The sequence below is a fragment of the Drosophila novamexicana genome, unplaced genomic scaffold (genome assembly GCF_003285875.2).
Source record: "Drosophila novamexicana strain 15010-1031.04,08,12 unplaced genomic scaffold, DnovRS2.1 tig00000960-arrow-arrow-pilon, whole genome shotgun sequence".
Classification (NCBI taxonomy): domain Eukaryota; kingdom Metazoa; phylum Arthropoda; class Insecta; order Diptera; family Drosophilidae; genus Drosophila; species Drosophila novamexicana.
The window spans coordinates 168,573-193,361 of NW_020824833.1; the positions used below are offsets into that span (position 1 = coordinate 168,573).

General features: G+C 39.1%; 3 protein-coding genes across 3 annotated transcripts; 1 reads left to right on the plus strand and 2 right to left on the minus strand.

Annotated features, from left to right (window-relative positions):
* Positions 1-18,350: 18,350 nt before the first annotated feature.
* On the minus strand, positions 18,351-18,812 carry LOC115765417 (melanization protease 1-like). Its single transcript, XM_030708962.1, has one exon. It carries the CDS (start codon positions 18,810-18,812, stop codon positions 18,351-18,353), a length of 462 nt encoding a protein of 153 aa, XP_030564822.1.
* A 1,115-nt stretch (positions 18,813-19,927) lies between these two features.
* Positions 19,928-21,930, plus strand: LOC115765331 (serine protease easter-like). Its single transcript, XM_030708833.1, has 3 exons — positions 19,928-20,069; positions 20,139-20,281; positions 20,952-21,930. The coding sequence occupies exons 1-3, from the start codon at positions 19,982-19,984 to the stop codon at positions 21,915-21,917; spliced, it is 1,197 nt and encodes a 398-aa protein (XP_030564693.1). The 5' UTR covers positions 19,928-19,981; the 3' UTR covers positions 21,918-21,930.
* Positions 21,931-23,597: 1,667 nt separating this feature from the next.
* On the minus strand, positions 23,598-23,915 carry LOC115765333. The gene has a single exon (XM_030708837.1). The coding sequence runs from the start codon at positions 23,838-23,840 to the stop codon at positions 23,610-23,612; it is 231 nt and encodes a 76-aa protein (XP_030564697.1). The 5' UTR covers positions 23,841-23,915; the 3' UTR covers positions 23,598-23,609.
* Between the last annotated feature and the right edge of the window lie 874 nt (positions 23,916-24,789).

A 24,789-nucleotide genomic window follows, 5' to 3' on the forward strand; every position in this document is an offset into this window, starting at 1 on the left:
ATAAGCATGTTAATATGATAAGTTATTAAAATAGATTTTTTTAGTAAGCTAGACAACTATTTTGATTTGATAAAAATCTATTTCATTTCCCATTTCAATTAACTTTCGCATGCTGCTAGTGTCTTTTTCCTGTTTCCTTATGAACAGCTAACACCAGCCCGAAACAAATATAAAAAGCTTGCTGCTTTAACGAAATTAATGCCGGATATCCTGCTGCCTCCTGCCAGCATCTAGCCCGCAAATCGCGACGTTTTTAATAGGGAGACGACAAAACGACAAGCAAAATGGAAAAGGTGACAACATTTTTTAAGCAAAGGTCTAATGCCAGGTCCTTGGGGAAGAAGAAGGCCCTAACAGATTTGGTAGCATTGGCTATTTGGTGAGACTGTTGCTCTCGCTGAAAAATTTTCTGGCTACCATATCCGCAGTTCGTTTGCCGCCGCTTGGCCAATATGTTGTTTTAGTTTCATTCCACTTCACAATCAGATACGTACAGTGCACCACGAGTGGTTCAGCTGATTTAAATGGGACTGGTGATGTTTTAGATAATTGCATACTCGTCGTTTGTTGAACCAAAATTTGCTTTTCATTGAAACTTTTTCCCCAAAGTAGTCGGATTACATATTGCCAGCGAAAGGCAGAAGCATTTGTATAAAGAAGAACAGTGAAGTGTTGCATATTGAAAATCGTTATAAAAAATATTACTCAGTCAAATAAAAACAAATGAAATAAAAAACCGATATTTCCACAAAAGTAAATATAACAACTCAGAGTGCTTTAGTCGACAACGACCAACAAGGACACCTTTTGAACCTTCTTCTACCAGACCAGCCTGATTTGCGAGTGCCCTAAAATGCCATATAAAACCGTTACCCCTTTCCAATGATTTCAGAGTATGATTAAGAAAGGAACACATTAAGTTGTTAGTTAAGAAAGAATACGTATTTATGTTCCGCCGATCTAAGAGATTTGCTAAAAAAAAAAAAACAGTAATTAGATATCCATTTTTAACGATTGTCCGGAAAAGGGGTAAATTGTTGATTTTCGGAATCAAAATCGTAATACGCGGGCACTAGAAGTACATTCGTTAAAAATCCTCTAACCATTATAGGTTCAGAGATCGATTCTCAACAAAGCGATTTTTCTGTGAGCCAAGTCCTGTGATATTCCTACAGTTCTCCTCGCTGCTGGTCATTTTAGATATTTTATTTGCCAACGCTCGCAGAAGACTGTATGCTCTACGGTGTTTCTTCCAGCGTAGCTATATATTCTCTACTTTTGAATATTATTCAGGAAGGATTTTAAGTATTCATGACCTGTCAGTAATTCTGTTAGGTAGTACATAAATACCCTAGCTCCTTTCTGAATTTTATAAGCAAACGGTTCAAAATTAACCATTAATAGCTTAAGCATTTTTGGAAAAGAACCCTTTTTACTATCTAATAGAAGGCCTCCCTTCGAAAGGGAAACAAGTAAGAGGACGGGAGCTCCCGACTAGGGGATACCCTGAACAATCTTCTTACAACATCAAATGCATATATATATTCTATTTTAGAAGCTATATGTCAAGTTTGCTGACTCTAGCTCTTATTATTTACCAAAATTACCCAAAAAACAGGATATCGATATAGATTTTTATCGATTGCTTGGAAACGGGGTAAGTTATCGATTATCGGAAACAAATTCGATCTGCGCGGGAACTAAAAGCATCTTCATCTAAAGAGATGCTTCCTTCTGCCTGTTACATACATTTGGATTTTGCACAAATACCATTTTTCATGGGTTCAGGGTATAAATATATAGCCTTAGATACCATTGTTAAATATTAAAGCCAAATTTGTAAATAAAATATTCTTACTTGACATAGCCGACCCTATGCCGATTCGAGTTCTGCTCTCTTGGGTGAAAACTCGTCAATGCTATTAAGGTTGACAACGTTAGTATTATGAAATTAAAATCGAAATTCACATTTTATTCATTCATAAATGAATGGCTGGTGGTTAGAGCCTGCAGCTGCCGATAAAACACATCTTATAAGAAACTAAGAAGACAAGTTTGTTTCCGGTCTTCGTTTCTATGAATTCGACAAAAATCCTTATCAAATTCTTGTTTTGAACATATCTTGGAGTTTATAAATGCTCGATATTAGAGTCTCGTATAGTGTACAGAGGTCCAGAATATTAACCTTTTCACATACTTCCCCCCGTTCCACAAAAACTAAAAAAATCGCATTCCTATAGAATATAGTATAGTCTTGGGCTTTGGTATTTACACACACAAGGATGCCAAATTAAAGCCCTTTAAATTGCATAAAGCTTGTACAATGAAACAATAAAGTAAATTACGAAAGAAATTTACATCGTGTGTGTGGCTAAGGGAAAGAGCAGCGCACTTTCTGCGTAAGCGGCGCAGCAAGTGCCATGTGTGCATATGTATGTGCATGTGCATGCATAATATTGTGTATACACATGTAAAAGGAAGCTAGAATTTTTGCGACGGCAGCTCGGCGCGGGGTTCAGGAAATCACATAGTCGGGCTTCCCCGACAAGCGCCCTCTTAGTTGTTTTCAATTTAATTACTTATTAATTTTTAATATTATTTTTATTTTATGGAGCTCCTAACACTTTCACCTGTCTTAGAAGCATACTCTCCCACTAAGATGGGACCATTCACTTTGCCTGGAATAGAGGTACATGATCCGCGTAGATTTCTATTTAACAGCTTTTGGTTTTACTTATAAAAAAATTTTTATTGATACCATTTCAACCCACACTGTGAATTACTTGTAACATCACACAAGCCCCAAAAGCAAGGAGTTAAAATTTCCTCGACGTCGCTCTCCCTCGCAACGAATCGACGTAAGTTACCATTGGAATTTAGTTGTTTAAACTAATTAAAGCTGTTATTTGTTATACCCTGAAACCATTGAAATTGGGTATAAAGGGTATAATGCCTTAGAAGTATCTCCAACCCCATTAAGGTATATGTATATTTTGGGTCAGCATTAAAAGTCGAGTCGATCTAGCCATCTCCATCTGTCCGTATGTAGAAACGAGTCGATTTCGTAACTGTTAAGATATATAGACTTGAAATTTACAAGATACATACATATATACCTCTAGGGCACTCGTAGTACGAGTTTTTTCCGGACGAACTTAGACCGTTTTCAATTGATAAATATCGATGTCAAAATCTGTTTTTTTGTTGAGCATATCTCTACGGTTTCAAAAACTAGAGCTACCAAATTTGACAAGTGCAATTCCCGAAATGTATATGCAGAAGACGAATATGTCTTTGGTTAGGCTTGTGCTTCTGGATATGGTGGTTTTGGTGAAAGAACAGGATTCAGGGTATTTGCTAGTCGAGCACTCCCGACTAGAGCGTTCTTAATTGTAGGCAAAGATTCGATGAAGTCTCCTTTTATACGTTACACATTCATTACAACATTGTGATACTGCTTCCATTGGCACGTTAAGACAGGCAAATTTGAGGTGAGACGATATTGCACCGTCGTCGTTCAGGTGGTTCTGAAAAGTCTCTCTGGTATCGCCTCGACAACCAAACCGGGATTACAGATTGGAGCCTGACCTACCGGTCACACGTAGGCCGGATGTTAACGGCAACAGTTGCAGGATGCGGCTAGGCAACGGCACAAAAGAGGAAATTAAAATATGCAGACACAAAACCGCGTTTAGAATTTTGGCGCAATTTTTAGTTACGGCTTTGCATAAATTTCGGAGTGCCAAGAAGGCAACAATATTCCCAGCCTACACAGCTGCCCAGCATCACAGCGTGGCTATGTATCATCAAAATATGCAAATCTCGGTCATGTGACCTCTTTCTACCCGATCTGTGCTTTGTGCTCATATACACGGGTCAGCGTTGTGGCACATGCTACGAAATTAGCAGCAGTAAATAACGCTGTCAGTCGCCCGTGGGACCTATACCGACGTAGCACTGGGGACACGGGCTGTAGGAACGGCAAAAGAGCGGGTTCAAAGTTCTTGCCTCCGGTCGCTGGTCGTTCAAATTTATACTTATGTCTAGGCCTCAGCTCCCAATACACCCCCACTCTAGCTGCTGTGTGTCCATGTAACGCCAAGGGCAGCTTTAACAGTAGCAGGACGCAGATCGTTGTGGTACATGTGCCAAAACGATTTATGCAATGGAAGATAGAAATCGATTGAACTCTAGCCATAAAACTCATAAAAACTCTTCCGCACTTTAGACAGAAGCTTCGTTGTTTCTGCCCTCCGCTTTGTAGCACTTTGTATTTAATTATACACTTAAGGGCTTCATATATATTAAAGTGAGGAATGACCTCGTACTATGTATAACACTTTCTGCAATAGATTCGTTTTAAACTATATAATGAAATAATATAACGAAAACTATATGCAAAAAGTGCGCGTAGAGTTATCGTAGAGTTTTATAGAAGAATTTTCAAAAAAAATATTGTGTCTCTATAGTTTATATTCTCCTTGTTATGGCTATAACTGACAGCTGTTTTGCCAATATATCTCGTCGATGATGGGTGTTCGGGAAAGAGTACCGTGAGGCTAGATGCTTGTTTGGAAAGAGGAGCGCCACACCAATTTTAAAGAAGGTTAGATTAGGTTAGTGGTGATAGCTATAAAATGATAGAATGTTAAATTTTGTGACTCTGGTCTCTCCTATGAGATTTGCTTAAAAACAGGATTTTATTTTTTTATTTATGTTTTTTTTCAGCAACTTCTGCTTTTCGATTTTCACTTCATTTTCGTTGTTTTTACAACATCCAAAACACTACTGCTTCAGATGGCGACGGAATTGCGGTCTACCAACCACTCTTCCAATTGATTAGCGACTCTGAAGTCTCGTGCCAAACTAGCTCCATCTTGCTCCCGTGAACCTCGCTCACGCCATCTGCTTGAACTCTTGACCAAAAGGTCTCCAAGGGAACATAATTGAGCTGCCACGCTTTGTACGTTAGCCAATGCTGCCTATAGACCTCCTCCTGCTCCACCCATGTGGGGTGATCCTGGCGGAATACTCCAGTTCCGGGTACTGTTGGTCGACAGCGATCATCATTTAGCATTCTGCTAGCGCGTCTGATATGTGTGCCATTGCCTGACAGCATGCAGCGGGGGCAGCCGCGTCTGGCCACGAACGACTTCAGCACGCATAGGTTGAGAACGACGTAGCTATATCTAGGTGCACACCGCGCACAGTGAGGCATATAAATAGCACGCCCCAGCGCTTCTCGTGAAACCTTCCATCGACAATGTGCAGAGATGTACGGCTCCCAATTTTTTCAGCTCGCTGAAGCGCTGCAGATCCGGCAAGATACATCTCCAGGATGGACGTGTGATTGGGTTGCTCTTCATTTTCGAGGCGGCCAAGCTGCAAGGTACTTGGCCATCAAGTTCAGCCTGCAAAAATCCAGCTGCAGCGTAAGAATTAATATGGACGGCCACGAATGTATACATCTGTATAGACTGGGTTCGGTTCACCCACTTTATACACCGTGGAATGCGGACGGTATTCAACTTAGAAACTGGAATTATCCAGTGTCGGAAATCGGCTTCGACTTTGTTGGTGAGGTCGTTATCCCATCCGATGTAGGATCTCCATATGTTTATGTTGTTTGTTTGAAGGGCGCTCTTGTCGCTTATACTTATTAAAGAATCCCAGCAGCCCGAGCGTCGTCTTCTAGAGCCTGTATAACTTGCTACGAATTTGATGGTATGAATCGACTTTACAGTCTCAGCTAACTGTATCATTTGGGCTGCTGCATCTACCGACTGCAGCCAGTCGTCTACATCGCCTTTTCGCCATCTGGATGCTTCGCTGCAAGCCACTTGGCATTGCGATTCTTGGCGTAATTTGCCAGGATCCAAACGTCATGACATGCATAACGTACGTTTCGGTAGCGTGGCGAATATTCATCACGCCAAAGAAATTTCTGCGCCGCTTGGTCTTCTTGGCGCAATAAAACATTTACCATATATCGCCATATGAGCACGCCCATCAAAGACACTAGTGTGTCTGCACCTTTCAGAAAACAATCGTTTAGCGACATGCACGTCTCTTGCTTGTTCGGATTGGTGATTGTAAAGATAGGAAGAAACCACGATGTAGTGTTAGTACTAACGCAGCCGACAGATATATCCCTGCTGCTTGTAGTCGAGCATCGTGTTTCTGTTGTATTAAAAGTAGTCAACAAGAAAACTGTTCACTTTTCAACTCATCAACTTACGACAAACATGAAAGTTATATTCATTGAAATCAGAAATATATTAAAAATCAAATATTATTTTCTCATTTTCACTCGCACTCTCGAAACTTGTACTAGGATTTATCATATAAAAATATTTGCTGCAATCAAATAGGGCCTTTGTCATTGTTGTTCGTCGTAAATTCCAATTACGTTTATTTTTTCGAATTAATTATAAATAAACAAATATAATAAAGCTGTTATAAAGGACAACTAAGAAACCTACATTATTTCCGTAATCTTAATGTTCTGTTCAATTTATATATCATGCCATATGTAGCCGGCTTCTCCAGCAGGTTTACGCTTCACCCTGCCCTATACCTTTCCTTTTCCATTTTTTGTTGTTTATTTTAAGTACTTTAGCTTAACGCTTTTTTACCACCCTTCCTACTGCACACTGGGAAAAGTTGTGGCGCAGCCATTTATATTTCATTTTTTGATTTATGGCGCTAAAATATTAGTTTTGGTTTTTTCATATAGACCCCCACCGCCAACCTCCCTATGTCGTCTTCTCTCTATCTCTATCTCCTTATCTCTCTTTTTTCTGTATCATCAGTGGTGCTTGGAGGGTTAGGTGTCCGTGATATGCAATGCGCAGCATACTATGAAAGGAAGCAATGTTTCTCCAGGTGCACCCTTGGCTTCGACAGGTGCTGGCTTGGCCACGTCTAAGTTGCATAGCTCATGTATGTAGGGAGCGTTTAGAGGAGACCAGAACAGAAATGGCTAGGCAAATGACAGCCTAGGAGCAGTGCTCAGCATTTGGGGTTCGGAATGCGACTCGCAAGCCCAAGTACTAGCTCCAGCTGGCGTATAGATTGTCTTACAATTGAACAAATCGTGTGCACTGTGATAATAAATTGTCACGCGTAGCTATTTGCAGGTATGGCAAATTGGCTTTTATGCAGTAGCCAATTCCCCAATGCCATGAATCTAATGCGCCGCAAAGTATGCATAGCCAAGCTAAGACTTCTTTGGTGCTAGTTGTTGTTGGCTCAAGTGTCTGTTATACAATTTGATTACGGTGTGATTCTCAAAGACTCTAAGCTCGAAGCCAAGAGTACTTCGTTATTTCATATCCATGCCCAAACACCCAACGACCGCATAAACAGCTTTTTTAACGCAACAAAAGGCGTGCCTGTCTCTGTTGCATGTTAATTGTCCCTAAAACACATTGAAAGCGAACAATAGGGTATATTGATTTGAAACTTAAGTATGTAACATAGAGAAGAACGCTTCTCCGACCCCATTGATTTTTTATAACCCCCGAGCTAACCCATGAACGTGTTAATCTCAGAGACTATACTAGAATTTTTACAGTTCAAATCATCGATGATTCATCCCGTTTTCATAGATATCGTCATCATATATTTTGACCATGTAAGGTAGTTAAGAAGAGCTTCAAATACCAGATTTCGATTATTGGGGTCTCTTGTGGTACACATTTTTGTGTTTACGTATATTTCAATACCATATTAATGCCCTGAAAATTTCATAAAAACCGGGCAATAAACACCGAACTCAACACCGAAAGCACTTCCCATAGCATTAGGGCTAAGGGAAGAAGAAGCGTGCTTGTGTTACCGTTTGTATTCTTTTTTTGGTATATGAATTTATACAATGAAGTGAGAACTATGGTAACGGCAACTTGGCGTTGGGCTTAGGGTATCTCCTAGTAAAGAACTCCCGACTTGTGGACCCTTACTGTATTTTTCGACATAGCATTTGACACAAGAACAATCAGTTCTTTTTTTTTTTGAGTTGCCGGTTAAATACACTTGCAGAAGATGGAAGTCCGATCTAAGACACATGATGTCGTATGGCAGCTGTGTTATATTGAAGTCCGATGCCAATCTTTTTCTCTTTAAATTACAGGAGCGAAAAACAATTTATATTTTGTAAGTTTGGTTAAGAGATCTCTGAAAGCAAACAAGTTTTTCAGTTTTCAAGAGACTATACATATGATCAGATTGATTGTTAAGTTCTTAAATGATCGACATGGCTATTTGTATTTATTAAGAATGTATATACTTGATGGGGCAGAGAAGTCCCTTGGAAGGGTATAAAATAATAATAAACTGTTAGCTGAATAAGCTAACACGCAAGTGTCAGCGTGGCAGTGATCAGCGGAGAGGTCACGTCAAGGATGCAGCCAGCTTATTTTGTCACACCTTAAAAAACAATGCCAACAACAATAAAAGCTCACATATGACAAAGTCGATGAGCAGGCAATGTAAAACAAAGCCAACCAAAAGTAATCGTCGTCGTCACCTTTGTCACCCCGTATTCCTCCGTGCTCCGACAACCCCAAAATCCCCTCAAGCGATTCCCATTTCCATCCCCAACTGTTTTGTGCGTGCGTGTCAATCGATTGGTGTGTTTATTTGCCAAAAGTATCAGCCAACACCATCAACTTCACTGTGAAAGTCGCGCGTCAGGCGCGAGAGTCGTCAACTGTGCAGATAATCGATGTGTGTGACAATTAGAGTCTAAAACCTGGCTACTGGGGGCCCAGCTAATGGCGCAAGTGGCAATCAAAGGAATTGAAAAGAGGAGCAGTTACCAAAAGCTAGTTGGGCGCTCTGATTATAACCTCAACACACTGATAAAGTTAGTCACCAATTTCTGCTATCTGAAGAAAAAAACAGAAACGAAACTAGTATTGCAAGTGTAACAAAAACCAAATTTAAGTTAGATGCAGAAAGATGACGTGAAGCACTCTAATTAATTAATAATTTATAAATAATAATGTGCCACATATGTATATGTTAGCAATCACGTACAAAACAATTTAAAAACTTGACTTCATACAGATTAATATCAATTCGTCAACATGTATCGCATGAAGGGAGGTCAGTACAAACAGCCGAGTCGATTTTGCCATTTCCATCTGTCTGTTTCTAAGCAAATTAGTCTTTCAGATTTAAGATTTGGTGAAAAACTCAATGTTTTTTTGTGATATTTGTAGCACACCATACGTATATTAGTTTTAATATGATTCCTAATTTTTTTGTGAATAAAGTTATCTCGATTAACCTCGGCAAGCTCGGAAGAATTCATAGTTGCAAGTATTCATTGTTAGTAGAAGAAGGTGCAGGACATCCCCAAAGATATTCTGGCAGAAATAGAGGACAAATTAAAAAATGTACATTCTAACCGGCCATTTGATGAAAACTTAAATATATATTTGCTAAGAAGCTTGAAGCACGAGTCAAAGTTACTCTTGAGCTGCTTAGCCAGACTGCTATGTATTAAAATGTGATTTATCACAGAACTATACGTATATTCTGCAGAAATCTAATTGATTGTCAATGCATTCTGTGCACGACAAACGCAATCCGCCGCAGCCCTATTTGGCAATGGCAGCGATCTTGTCGCAATCTCGCCCTGTAAGTCAGCACATTTATAATGCATCACATTCTCACAAAACCAGCAATTACCAAATTACGGCTGTGCAAAATAATCAGCCTGATTCCACGTGCAAGCTATTTTACAGCATGACATTTTAGCTTCTTGGGTCAAAATAAAGAGAATAAAAATAAAGCCGCGACAGCGCAGAGCGAACAACGAACGGAAAACGGTGCACAAATATGGAGCAAGCCAACGCTCAAAAAATAAGCAAAAACAAGAATTTGTGCGAGCGCAGTGCACAAGAAGATAATGCAACAGCGAACATGCAGACAAACAGGTGTATGCACAGGGGAGCGCTAAAACACAAAAGATAATCAAAACAAACACTAACAACAACACGGGACTGACGCCGCGGTTGGTAAATGCAATAATTAACAAACTTACGCTGCACAACAGATAGCACTTTGCACAAATTTTAATAGCTTTTTAAATAAAGCACGGAAAAAAGGCAAATTTCAGAAGAAATGGAAGTTTAGAAGCGCAAAACAAAATACATAAATATTTCAGAGCACGGAAAACATGTCAATCACTCTAAAATTGTAAGCTCTGTTTATGCTGTGTCTACTTGTGTGTCGCTCTTTAAGTTTCGTCTTTTCCATAATCTTTGGCAATAAAGCATTATACGGTGGTTCAAGCCCAACAATGGCATATAATTAAATTTGTTTATACCCTGAATCCAATACGAGTATAATAGTTTTGTTTAAATTTATGCAACAGGCAGAGGAAGCACCTCTGTCGCAAAACCTATTAGAGCTAGAGACTAGGTACTAGGGAAGTCTCGATGTACATATATCATTACTGAGAATCGCGATATCGAGAAGGGCCCGAAGTCACCCTAGGTTGTCCAAAATTGACACCGCCGATTTTATGTTCCACTGCGTAAAGCGATAAAATGGTTGGTTACGTGGAAATCAAGAGAGAGGGATCAGGCGAAGAGCTAAAATTAAAGTTCGTCTGAGTTTTTGCTTAAAAACAATGACGTGTCCACTATTAACGGCTTTAGCGAGCACCTGCTATCTGAAAAAATTTGACCAGCTTTGCTAGATGTTCTCCGATCGCTGGAAGCCCTCGCTAATTTATCTGAATAAAACCAGGCCACTTTTGGGTTAGAAAGCTGTAGCTTGTAGAAACAATTACTAAACCTCCGGCTGGTTTAGTTTTTCGGAATATTGTCTTAAAACAATAATAGCAGCCAACGATTATAATGGGAAGTTTTGATATATTTTACTTTTCAAGAAATGTCAAAATTAAAAATTATTCCCATAATGCTACAAAGCTTGGTGTAATGCGATGGGTGTGAAGTAGTTCGCTCAGTTGAAGGTGAATAAATAAAATATAATTTTTTGTTTTTTTCTTTTTTAAGAATGCGAACTTGCCTATACATACTCATGCATATATTATTCTATTTCATTAAAATTCATATTACATTTGAGAACAACTCATTTTTAGCTGGGATTATTAAAATGAAATTCTATTTAACAGCTCGATATCCACACCAAGTCATAAGCACAAAGGTAACTTACCGGCATCCCATATACAGGAGTGGAAATAGCAGGCTTGATTAATGAGCTCTGTGACACTTTCTGGTTTTCTTTTCTTAGTTCTGGCTAAATTTTGAACGATGTGTACTTCACGCCTTAGCTAAAAAAAAAAAACAATTTCGTCTCACACGTATTTTACTGTTCATGTATTTCCCGCCGTTCTTATCGTTTGACTTTAACTGCCTATACAATTGCCGCTTGCCGTGTGCCAAAGACACCCGTACTTCTTTCAATGCCGGAATATACATGGGTCCCACGATAGAGGTGCCGGGTGCGGCAGGGTGACTATTTAAATAGAAAGGAAATCAATTTTTGAATTCGCGTTTAATGCACAGAGCAAACAAAAACATGTAAGAACGCTGTTGTCCAGTGTGCTCGACTGCAAAATCCCCTGTAATATGCCAGTCAACATAATATGTCATATATTACGAACCACTCTTCGCTAAATCGTATATAGCCCTATAGCCCAACATGAATTCCAGAATGAGTATGCAGGTACCTCTAGATGCATTACTGCACAAGACACCACCTCATATGCGATTAATTGCTTAACTTACACGGCGACAGCTCTGCTTCTTCTTGTGGCGACTCAGCGCGTCCTTCTGATCAAGAATATGTACCAAATGGGGTCGGATATGCGTCCTTCTGTCTGTTACATACATTTACTATTATACCCTGATTACCAATTTTTAACGAGTAGAGGGTATAAATACGCGCATGATGTGCGTTTCCCCCTCTTTTATAAGACAGATGGGAGAATGGGAACAATGGCATAAAGGACTCATTGGCTTCATGATGCTGCATTTACGATAGGCACTGGATGGCAAAGCACATTGTTGACAATTGAAATGCGATGTGTGCTCTCGTGTTTCTTTTAGCCAGGACAAAGGCGCAACCAATAGGGATCAAATGATGGCGACTCCTTCAGAAAAATGTTTTTAAATAAACATGTATAATTCGAAGAAAACAATGAATTAACAATAAAACAAACGTTTGTATGTAACACAAAAAAGAGCATGGAGAACATTTTAAGAAATGTACATAGATACTAATGTTGTTCACTAGGAGTAAGCTCTTCTGCAAAGGCACATTGCTACCGATCTATCTCTCAGAACGTGAAAGATTATATTTCAAAAGCCCTGCTGCTGACAATATTACGACATGTCAAATGCTGAGTTTTATTGAATTCAATCATATTTTTATTAAATACTGCTTTGAATCTATTATTAAACATTAGATTTATTTTGAACATAAATGCTTGTAACTATCGTAAATAAATCTCATTGGTGACGTTTACTTTAATCAAGACGAAAAGCCTTACCTCCCCCGAGCTAACAATCTTTCATACATATGTGTGAGATAAAAATTATCCCTTTTTATAAAAAAAGGGACATTCTTTGCGATTTATCATATTTTCTATGACAATGTTTTGATAGACTTACATTAGGCGTTCGTAGAGGTAATCAAATCTTTTAAAACAAATGAATACACTCGGCCATTAAAGAACGTTCCGATAGCCACCCCTTTTACCTAAGCCTCTAGCTACTCAAAAGGAACAGCGGGCCTTTAGTGAGGCTTTATGTATGCGATTACTGAAGTGCACGTGTGAACAAAAATAATCGCATTTCCGATTTGCGATTTGTGATTAGCGTGCGATTAAATTTTTTAGCTTCTCTGTATGATATGTACATATGTACGCGTGTGTGTACGTTCAAAGGTATTCGATAAAGTTGTGAATTATCGTGTGCGTTTGCCTTTGTGTACTTGAGCATAAATATAACATGTTTATATTCGTACATACATACTTACATATATACCAGGCAAGGGCTTGTATTGACATCGCTTTTACAAAAGTCACGCACATGTAAACACGGGCTTTGCCAGTTCTCAGGAAATTTTGTGAAAGTTCTCTATACCGTAGTGCCCGACTAGGAGATACTCTTAAGCAAGCGCTAAGCTGCCATCCTAATTATTCTACACAATAACACACATAAATATCCTAACGCACAGGTACACAGATGCACGCCACCTGATGCGCAGTTTACGCTGCGGCTTCTTCTTTACTTTGCTTCATACTGGAAATGTAATATTTTGAAATTTTTGAACATACATATATGTACAATGTATGTGTCATTCCAATGTGTATAAAGACCAAAGCGCTACGCGCTACTTTCAAAAATACTGGTTTGAAATTTTTCCGGAGAACGGAATGGGGTATACAGAGGTTAAAACGTTCTGCCCTTGACAATAAGATGGGGTTTTGAAAAATTCCACCCTCAAGTGTGAAAAAATAACGAAAAACTTTTGGTTTGGATTTTCTTGCTTACCATCCAATTTGCCTCAAACTCATTGATAGTTTAAAGTGTGATATACCAGATGCATAAAGATAAGTATTAAAAACAAAAATAAAACAAAACAAAAATAGTTCCCGAGCGATTTATGGATATCACCTTACACCTTAAAATATTATTAAGAGTGGAGTTTTTAATAAAAAACAAGAGGTTCTATTCGGGAGCTCCCGACTAGGGGATACCCTGAGCCCTCTTCTTCCAACATCAAATATATATATATATATATATATATATATATATATATATATATATATATATATATATATATATTCTATTTTGGAAGCTATATGTCAAGTTTGGTGACTCTAGCTCTTATTATTTACAAAAATTGCCCAAAAAACAGGATATCGATATAGATTTTTATCGATTGCTTGGAAACGGAGCAAGTTATCGATTATCGGAAACAAACTCGATCTGCGCGGGAACTAAGAGCATCTACATCTAAAATTTCAATTTCTCTAGCTCTTATAGGTTCTGAGATCCTTGCTTTCATACATACGGACGGACGGATGGTCGGACGGACAGACAGACGGACATGGCTAGATCGACTCGGCTATTGATGCTGATCAAGAATATATATACTTTATGGGGTCGGAGATGCTTCCTTCTGCCTGTTACATACATTTGGATTTTGCACAAATACAATATACCCTTATACCCATTTTTAATGGGTTCAGGGTATAAAAACCTAAATTTAAATATCAGCACATACACGCAATAACTTTTTATATATGTATAATAATATAAAAAGTTCTTGTGCTTTGCTTTCTTCTAGAACCTCTTACTTGCTATTTATTTTTTATATTGATTTTGCCTGATGCATCGTTTGATTGTTTTTTTTTTATCTTTCTTACTGTTTTTAATTAAATAAAATGACTAGTCATGGCTTCGATTTTTTTTTTAAATTGTAGTGATACAGTAAAATGGGTTTTCGGAGATGGCTAGATCGACTCGGCTTATAGTCGGCTTATATATATATCGTGAATATATATAATTTATGGGGTCGGAGACGCTCCCTTCTGCCTGCTATATATGTATATTTCCACAATGTATATGGCTTATACCCTTTTTACCCAAATTCAGTGGGTTCAGGGTGTCTGAACTTGCGAGCAAGCTCTCCGCAAAAACAAAAGTGGCTGTATAAATATGAATGATAGGAATAAGTTTGGAGTAATTTAAATGATTAAAATATTGCACGCAATTCAAAACAAATGCACTGCCAATTTTACTCTGTGGACTTCACACCAACACCAACCATGCTTTTTGTGCCCATAGGCGGGCATTTTTCTTACGTTTTGCATTCGCGACGACAAAATGATTTCTTTTCCCTTGCACCCATTTGTTCCCCGTTTGTTTCGAACTTCACCTCATGCACATAATTCTTGTCGGAACCACCTGCCGGCAGAAAGGGCTTGAATTTTCAATTAAAAACTGGGAACTTTTGTCGCTGCTACTTTTGGGGGGCTATGCCGGTGTTTCTGAAAAGTTATTCATAACATTGAATAAATGCTAAAAGAGCAAATCCAAGTCCGATGGCAAACGCATTGTGCATGAAACTCTACAATGGCCACGGGGCATTTTATCAGCACTCGCTGTTGACTTGTATTAGGCTTGGCGCAAGCAGCAGGAGGATACCGTTTGGCATACTGACAGCGATGGGTAGCAATGCTGCTAACTGAACCCGAAGCCAAACAGGCGCCAACATTATCGCCAACAACGGTATTCATTATCGCTGCCACCACCGTTTCCCCCTTCAACCGTTTGCCGCCATGTTCAAGTTGGTGACATTGCAACAGATACTTCTGTCAGGTCCGGGTGCTGCAGCAGTTGCTTCAAGTTATGCAGTGCCTTTTGCCTTTTCTGACCGCCCGAAGAAGGCATTGGAGCTACACAATGGGCTCGCCCAGTACCCAAGCCATCCACCTTTGCCTGCAGCATAGCGCCTGCCTTTGAGCCACATAAAAGTCAAGCTCAAGACAAAGTTTTGCACTGTAAAAAAATTAACAAGTAAGAGTACTTTAGTCGGGAGTGTCCGACTGAACCTTTCTCTACCAAAATCACAAGCAGACAGGCCCGGGCAAGCCGTCGATAATTTGAATCAAGCCTCATGTGCTCGTGCAATATATGTTCGTGACTACAAGATTCCGTGTACCCCTTAGTCAATATAATAATTCGGTCTTTAACTTCAAATAAAAATTTAATTTTGAAAAAAATCTTTGTTTTATGACATCAACACGGCATTTAACCAAATCCTATATCACCTCCTGCCTTTTACAGACTTTTGCACAAAACCATAATACCTTTTTCTTTACCTATATATAATTTGTACAGGGTATAAAGGGAAACATCAAACAGGAAAAGCTATACCAGCGTCGTCTCGTCGACTGCCGACGCACAAAAACTTCCGTTTCATCTTGTTCGCCAGCAATTGTTGCCGCCTGTTGTATTCTGTTAGCAAATGGACACCGCTGGCCATAAGGATTGTATCATAGCATCAGCAAAAATAAATAGTGACTGCGTTGCAACATGTACGAATAACCAAATAACTTATTGAAGAATCCCTTGGAGTTGCATTCATTTAAATTGTCCAACTAGTGTTCGTCCCAGAAAATCGCACCACGATCATAAAGTAAACAAATAAGTCATTTTGTCTGGTTTCTCTATAGTATATTCGCAAATTAATAATCGGCAAATATACACTTTTAATATGCTTATCACTAAAGCTAATGACACAAGCTAATCGATAATACTTGCGATAAGTGAAGGGTAAGCCAAAAATTGCCGTGAAAGCGCACAGAGGAAAGAATCGCCAATTTAATTCGCATAGGGATATATTTAGTATATATTCATTTGTGACAATTATAATTAATTTAATATCTGTTATTCAATAAAATATCTGGATTAAATTTGATATCTTTAAAAGCATCAGCTTCTCGCATACTTGTCTTTTGAAAGGCGATTGTGACTATTGTTTTTGCAGTAGCAATGCAACTGCGGCATTTTAAATCTGAAATCCTAAACGCGAACATATCGCTGGCACACACCCATTGACCAGTACCCCATTGTCAATTCTGCATCCAATCCCCTCCCCGCTTACGGTTCAAACAGACAGTTGCTTTCCGTTGGCATCAGATTTTCATGACTCGCACAGTTTAAGCTTTGCATATATTTTGCATTTATGCAAAGACGATGTGCTCCACGTCTCCATCCCCCTAATAATACACCATACAAAAAACGAAATGGGGCGCAGCTGGTAGCCTAAATAAAAGGCAAAGCAGCTGGTACGCCCACTGGAAAAGTTCAAACTTTTGTGTTCTGTGCGGTTTTTCTGTGACATTTTCGTAGATTTAGCCTTGGGCCTGTTGAACGAGACTAGCAACGAGACTAGAAACAGCACCCGCCCAGGCACGCCCTACATCATCCAGCTGGTTTTGTCTGCTCTGCATGGCTTTATGAAATTTTTGGCTAGCTGTCGCATTTTTTTGAGGTCGCCGCTTGCCTAACATTTGTGGTAAATGAAATTTTCTAAGCTAAAGGGCTATATCCCCTTCTTACCGGATTCTGCTAAGGTGATTTTCTTCTAATAATGAACGTTTTAATGAAAATCATATCCTACGAGGAAATACGGCTGTCTTTGACACACCGAAGATTCAATGTCTTACGACCTTGCAGATATGTGAAAAAAGCTCGTAAATGCTGAGCTTGAGATTCAGCTAATATATAAGCAGAATAGTTGAATTAGTAAATGGGCTTAATTTGGTGAAAATATCTTGATACACAAAAAAGTTGTTTCGATCGATCGTTCCTATCGCAGCTTTATAAACAGTGGTCCGATTCAGCTGGATCCAATATATGTACTGCCGAAATACAGAAAGCAAAGAGATAGACCTATGGACGGTTTCAAGACTTTAGATTTAAAGCTGAGTGTTTTTTACCCTGCACCCATTAAAAATGTGTAAAAGGCGTTCAATATATTTGTGCAAATGTATGTATGTAGGCAGAAGGAAGCATCTCCGACCCCATAAAGTATATATATTTTTGATCAGCATCAATATTCGAGCCAATTTACCACTGTTGCGGGTGAAATTTCCCAAATCACTGAAACACGTATTCATTAAGTTCTTATGTAGAGCCTTTAAAATAAGTTTGAAGCAAATCGGACAAACCTTTATTCTTCGCCCAAGAAGTATTTTAAACGCATTTCTACCAAAGAAGCTTGGATTCCGCGAAAAGTGTGAAACACGCCTCAAATGATTTTTTATATAGATCTTTGGAAATGAATTTGAGCGCGAAACGTCACCCACCAAATCTTTGACCCCCATCTTCACCAAAGAGGGATGTATTTTCTAAAAAGTGCAAAACACCGCTCAAATGAATTTGATCAAAGATCATTAAAATTGACTTTGACTATTATCGCTATTTTTCTACAAATGCGGGTGGAATTTCCTGAAACCCTGTCTTAAAGTGCACCTTCATCACATAAGGTAACTACAGTGATCACCAATCAGACAATTGGTGAGTCAATCAGTCACTCACTCAGGATAGACAGTTTTATATATAGAGGTGTAACAGGCAAAGGGAGGCATCTTCGTCGCTAAAAATAATATATATTATTGATCAGAACGACGTGCTGAATCAATGAAGCCATGTCCATCTGCCTTTCTGTAAGTTGGCGCCTTTGCCTTTCTATTTGTTTGCCTGTCTGTATTAACCCGTCAACAAAAAACAACGTCGCTTTCGTGACTTGTAACTGACGGCAATTGCATATAAAGAGTCTTAAAGTCCCTGTTCCTAACTAATGTTTCCAGGGGTGTTGTTGTTGTTGTATATGGTCTGTTCAATCCAGTCCATGTAAGTGCTGACTCTTGTGTAAACGCCGGGAAAGTCTGTCTCTCCGCAAATCTCTTTGCCGTACGAAACTATGCCGGCCTGATAAACGTAGTGATCTTTCTGGGGCGTGTACGCTTCGACGGTGAGCGGACCACCTGAATCGCCTAAACAAGAATCGACGTTAACACCACCTGAAGCACAAAGCTGACCAATATTAATGGTGTAGCCAAGCTGGTGAAAAGACGCCTCACACTGTTCTTGTGGCTGGACGTAGAGTACGGCCTTGCGCTTCACATCGCTAGGCTGATTGTTCTGCTCGGTAGCGCCCCAGCCCGAAATGTCAGCAGCGCTGCTCACGAGCTGATTGGCGCGTGAGCCACGCGCTGGCGGTAGGCAAACCGCAGATGTGCTGCTTATTGCCATTTTCACGTTCCTTTTATTCCAATGTTGAGGTCCAGGGAAATTCTACCAGTCCGGGTAGAATTTATTTTAATATAAGAGATAATTGGAAAATAAATAAATAATAGTTTACTGAACTCTTACAAGTTTATAATCAGAAAGTTAATAAAAATATAACAAAAACATGTTTCAAAATGTTCTTCGGGAAGGTACTTAAACGAGAAATTTCATAAGTCTTCGGAATTCCGATGATTTAGTACCCTTGTTGACGTTTGATTTGCGGTTTTGCGGATATGTGATAATAGTCAAGCTGGTAAACGCTGTGTTTAGTAAACATATCTTGCAAGACAGAAACTCATTTTTCAACCGGTTCTGTTTATACAGCTATATAATAAAGTTATATATATATTATATCTGTTTACGTCTGTGTATCTCCGTTACTGCAAACAAGTCAGTGGTAGTGTAAATAATATATATATATAAAATGAATATACAACCAAGACGATTAATTGGTGTACTCTTCTAGAGGGTATTTTAATTTGGTTATGAAGTGCGCAATGCATAGAAGACCCGGTCCGTATATATATTCTTGATCAGTATCAACAGACAAAACAATATATCGATCGATTAGTTTTTGTATGAACAGCCCCATATATTAATATCATTGTAATACTACATCTAGGTTTCGAGGAAGAATTCGGTTGAAAAATCTGTTTTCGCATGGAAACGTTATCTGCTGCTTAAAATGTCTTTCCAAAACTCATCAAATAGAAGACCCACTACTCTCCTTGCATATCAGTTAAATCGTAAATAATTACTCATGAAGGGTATTTACTCTTCGATGTGCCGAAGAAAGGCGTTCTTTCTTGTTTTTTATAACATCTACATACGTAAGCAATGGCGTTTCGATCAGTAGGGGGTTGTTAACACTGTTGTTACTTTTGCGACTGCAACTTGGGCGGGTTTTTCCAATAGAAATTGAGTAAATACAAATGCTAATCAATGCGAGAGCGAATTGAAAACTTAACGATAGCCATTTGGAGGTCACGACAGTTGCATTGGGATTGAGAGTGCTCGATTGATTGCATCCAAGCGAGCGATTGGGTCCGAGGCAAGTGCCAGCTTTATTGAAAACAGTTGTTATACTGTGATTGAAGCGGTTAGTTGAACTAGCTAGCATTGGTTACACATCGATGACGTCGCATGTATTACTGTTTCTATTACTGCTACTGGGAGCTCAGCTGCAGGCACAACTGGAAGTACCAGAATCGAGTGATAATGGTAAAATAACTAACTACGCAGTGTGATCTTTACGCACAATTTATATGCGAATTTGGCAACCATTTACAGTACCTACACACTTTGGGAATTGCTTAACGGACCTCGGCTCTGGACAATGTGTGTATCGCAGCAAATGTGTTTTTCCTGAATATTTGAATAAACTAGATGTCGAGAGCAACCGGCAATGCTACTCGCTGCAGAGACCCGGATTGGTGAGTTACAATTTGTTGGGTTAGGGGATTTGGAGAGGATGATGGAAAAAGCGTTGACAAAGGGTGAAAACCCAGTACGGTATATTTTATTACTAAAATTTTTGTTCATACAAATTACATATTAACGATCAATTGTTGCTATTGATGGTAATGATAATGATAAAGTGATCTGATCCCGGTAACTTCTACATTTGAATAAACTGACTATAAGAAAATTCGAAGGCAAGGATCTTGACGAAATCTTTAAATCTGATTAAGTATTACAGTTATGATCAAGTATTCTTCTAAACATCATTATTTACGATCGATTGCTCCCATGTTATTGTAGTTTAATTTGATAGTGGTCAATAGATTTTCACTCGGAAACACATTGTTGACCGATGATTTCCATGGAGCTACACTAAACCGATTTTGATAAGATTTTGCTCACTTCTAAGGATTTAAAAATGTCAGGATTAAAATATAGAACAAATTCTTTTTTTATGAGACAACTAGATAGTGGTCCAATCAGTCTAGCTCTTTGCTAAATTTCATAACGAGAGCAATTGACAAATGAGACACAAGTAAGCATATAAACATACAGACGGACGAATCCATATATTCACTGCAAGTTCCTGATGTATAACATACACAAGCATAAGTCTGATGATATGAAATCTCTTATTAACAGGTATGTTGCCCTACTGAACAAAATGTTTTGCCTTTGTTGTCAGTGAGAGTATTACCAGGAGTTCAAACAGGGAAGCAAGAAACGACAGAGCTGCCCAGATATCCACACTGTGGCGCTTCTTTTGCCTATAGAGTGATCGGCGGCAAAAACACTGAACTGTTCGAATTTCCCTGGACCGCACTATTGGAATACACGGTACGCGAAAATGGAAACAAACAACACATTTGCGGTGCCTCGTTCATTGCTTCACGATGGCTCCTTACGGCAGCCCATTGCGTTCACAGCCATTTTGTTGGAAATTATCGAACATTGACAGGGGCCCGTCTGGGCGAATGGAATAAGACGAGTAATCCAGACTGCATAATCCAGTTGAATGGAAAGCAGGAATGTGCACCGCCACACGTTCAAGTCAGCATCGATCTAAAAATTATGCATCCACAGTTTGACTCAGAAAACTTAACTCATGACATTGCATTGTTGCGTCTCGCACAACCGATAGATTGGCACCAGCACCAGCACGTGGAGCCCGTTTGCCTACCGCCAGCGCGTGGCTCACGCGCCAATCAGCTCGTGAGCAGCGCTGCTGACGTTTCGGGCTGGGGCGCTACCGAGCATAACAATCAGCCTAGCGATGTGAAGCGCAAGGCCGTACTCTACGTCCAGCCGCAAGAACAGTGTGAGGCGTCTTTTCGCCAGCTTGGCTACACCATTAATAATGGTCAGCTTTGTGCCTCAGGTGGTGTTAACGTCGATTCTTGTTTAGGCGATTCAGGTGGTCCGCTCACCGTCGAAGCGTACACGCCCCAGAAAGATCACTACGTTTATCAGGCCGGCATAGTTTCGTACGGCAAAGAGATTTGCGGAGAGACAGACTTTCCCGGCGTTTACACAAGAGTCAGCACTTACATGGACTGGATTGAACAGACCATAAACAACAACAGCAAAACCCCTGGAAACATTAGTTAGGAACAATTACAAGTCACGAAAGGGATGTTACTTTATCTGTAAAATTGAAAGTGAAAGGAGTATATTAGTTCAATGCAATGTCCGTCCGTCTGTCTATCTGTTATTATGAGAATTATTTGTTTACATGCATTTAAATAATTGACCTAGTCTATTAAGCTAACAAGGCCGCTTATAAGCTTTTCTGAAACATAACATATTGTTAAAATCGGTTTCAAATATAAGCGCACCCTACGTATATAAAAGACAAAATAAAGCGATTAGGAGATACCCTGTACCCTGTACCAAAATAGGTTTTTAAATTTTAACTCATATGATATGCGCAATCAAAAAGGTTCATACTATACATACATCCCAAGTATTTTGTTTTAACCATAAATGGGTTTTAATGGCTAGATATACGCGGCCACCGAATCTGATCAACCATTTATACACCTTATAGAGTAAGAGAAATTGCCTGCTGCTTTTTACATACGGTTTAATAAGATCATTAAATTCTCTTGTATTCATTTTCAATAGGTACTTGGTGTAAAAATTAAGTCGGAAATGCCCGCAAGCAAAAGGCCTTAACCTTCTACAAAAACCAGAAGTAGTTCGCACTTAAGGAGTAGTTCGCACAAGGACATATACTTCTCTTTATGAGAAGCTACATGTCCAAATTGGTGACTCTAGCTCCAAAAACATAAAAGATATGCTCAAATAACGGTTATCTTATGTAAAATGTATCTTTTGCCTTGAAATTGGGCTAGTTATCGATGACATGAAAAAACTCTTATTGCTAAATTCTGTTTATTTTTGCATATCTCTAAGTCTTTGAAAATTTTGTATGCAGACATTTGTATAGTATGCACAGACTCGAATATTTGATATTTTGAATACCTCCACCCGATCTCTAAAATGGATTTCCTTAAAATTGCATATAGACCGGGCAGTAGACACAGAAGTAAATCGCTTAATCATTTCTAATAGTATTGCGCAATTTTGTGTTTATGTGTATTGTTCTGTTTATGTATGTATAAAATGTTGTTTGAATGTTTTTGACAGCAGCTCAGCGCTTTTATTCTTGCTTTTATTAATTCAAGAAAAGCTAATTTATCGGTCTATTATCCAATAGTTTTTTAATCGCCTTGATGTACCTGTACCTGAGAATCAGGCGTTAATTTGACCTTCAGACTTTTGTTTCCATACTCATACATTTTTGAAATCGCAAAATCCGTAAGAAGGTGTGACAATAAAGAACCTTTGCTGTAATAACAACTTATATAACTCTGCAACCATAATTCAGAAGTAGAAATGTGTATGACTTGATCGTTGGAAATTTAATAAGATTCGGTTAAGACGAGCGTAAGTTAAGTTGACACAAATTAATAAGCCTATAAAATTGCCCCGATTGAAACAATCCTACTTGCTTCTCAAATTTCGTTATAATGAAAGCAAACAGCAATATTCATGTGCATGGAATTTATGTATAAATTACTTTTATTTGTTCGCGTGCAAATGCATGCACGAACTTAACTTTTACATTGCTTATAACTCTTTCTACGAACGTATATATTAAGGGAATTAATAAATATTAAAAACAAACCAGCTACATAGCTATAACTTAATGACAATAAATAAGCATTAACATCTATGGAAAAAGTAACTTCTCAGGTAAGAAGATACTTTTGTGACTGCCTTCAGTCGCGTTGTCTCTCACTTGTTTCTCGCAAAGATGACAGCACGTCGGCAGCGATCACGATGATCGCGCATTTTCCCTGCCGGACAGGGTCGCTTGACGCGTTGGGAGATGAGCAGCTGACCGGTTAATGTTTTGCTGTGTGGACTATAGAAGATCAGGTGACGTGCCTCCGTTGTTCGACTGGAATGTGCTAGCAAGAGCGCCAAAATGCATCCCACAGCTAGAAGTAAGCGTTGCAGTTTCATTTTGACCGGCGACTGAATTAAATTCTATTAGTTACTCTCGGCACTGCTTGTCACGGCAACTCGCGTGGAATTCACTCGCAGCTTGGTTAGCAGCAGTCTTATGTTATGACTGTGACCGATCGCCAATGTTGTTACCGTAGTCGTCGACGCAGTGGTGTCGATATTTTCAATATTTAATGCGGCGCTGTCAGATAAGATAAGGGCATTCCACTGCATGCGATCCAGTCAGAGATAAGATAAGATATAAGCGGTTTAGTGTTCTGTACGCCTATGGTCGAGAACTACATTTGTTACCCCTGGACTGTTACTGGCATCGGGCAGAAAGCATTTATGGGTTCTATTTTTGTACCTTAGTAATGGCATTGGCGAATTGGCCGGAACCTACTTTGTGACGAAAGCGGGCGGGAATCCACTCACAAAATACCAAGACAATGCGTCGCGGCCGCAAATCGTTGACGTCATCGTCATTATCACGATAGGTCAGCTTCAACTTTAATCAGTGACGCTGCTTCCGGCTGCGCTCCTACTGAAACTACTGCATTTGAGCTGTGCGCCTGAAATTATTCTGCGAAACTCTATGAACAAATTGAAAGCTTTGCGGAAAGTACCAAAGGTGATTCTATAATTTTCCGTACTTTCCGCAAAGCTTTTAATTTTTTTAACAAGAAAACCTATACAAAGTGAATTCCCTAAATATGCTAAACATTTTGAAAGAAGGCGACATTGGGCGTTCTTAAGACTACATTTTTATACCCTGAACCCATTGAAAATGAGTAAAAATGGTATAATGTTTTTGTGCAAATGTATGATACAGCCAGAAGAAAGTACCCCGTAAAGTATATATATATATTCACGATCGGCATCGATACCCTAATTGATCAAGCCATGTCCGTTAAAATTTAAGTCATAGTGCCTGCGCAGCACGAGTTTGTTCCCGATATTCGAAAAC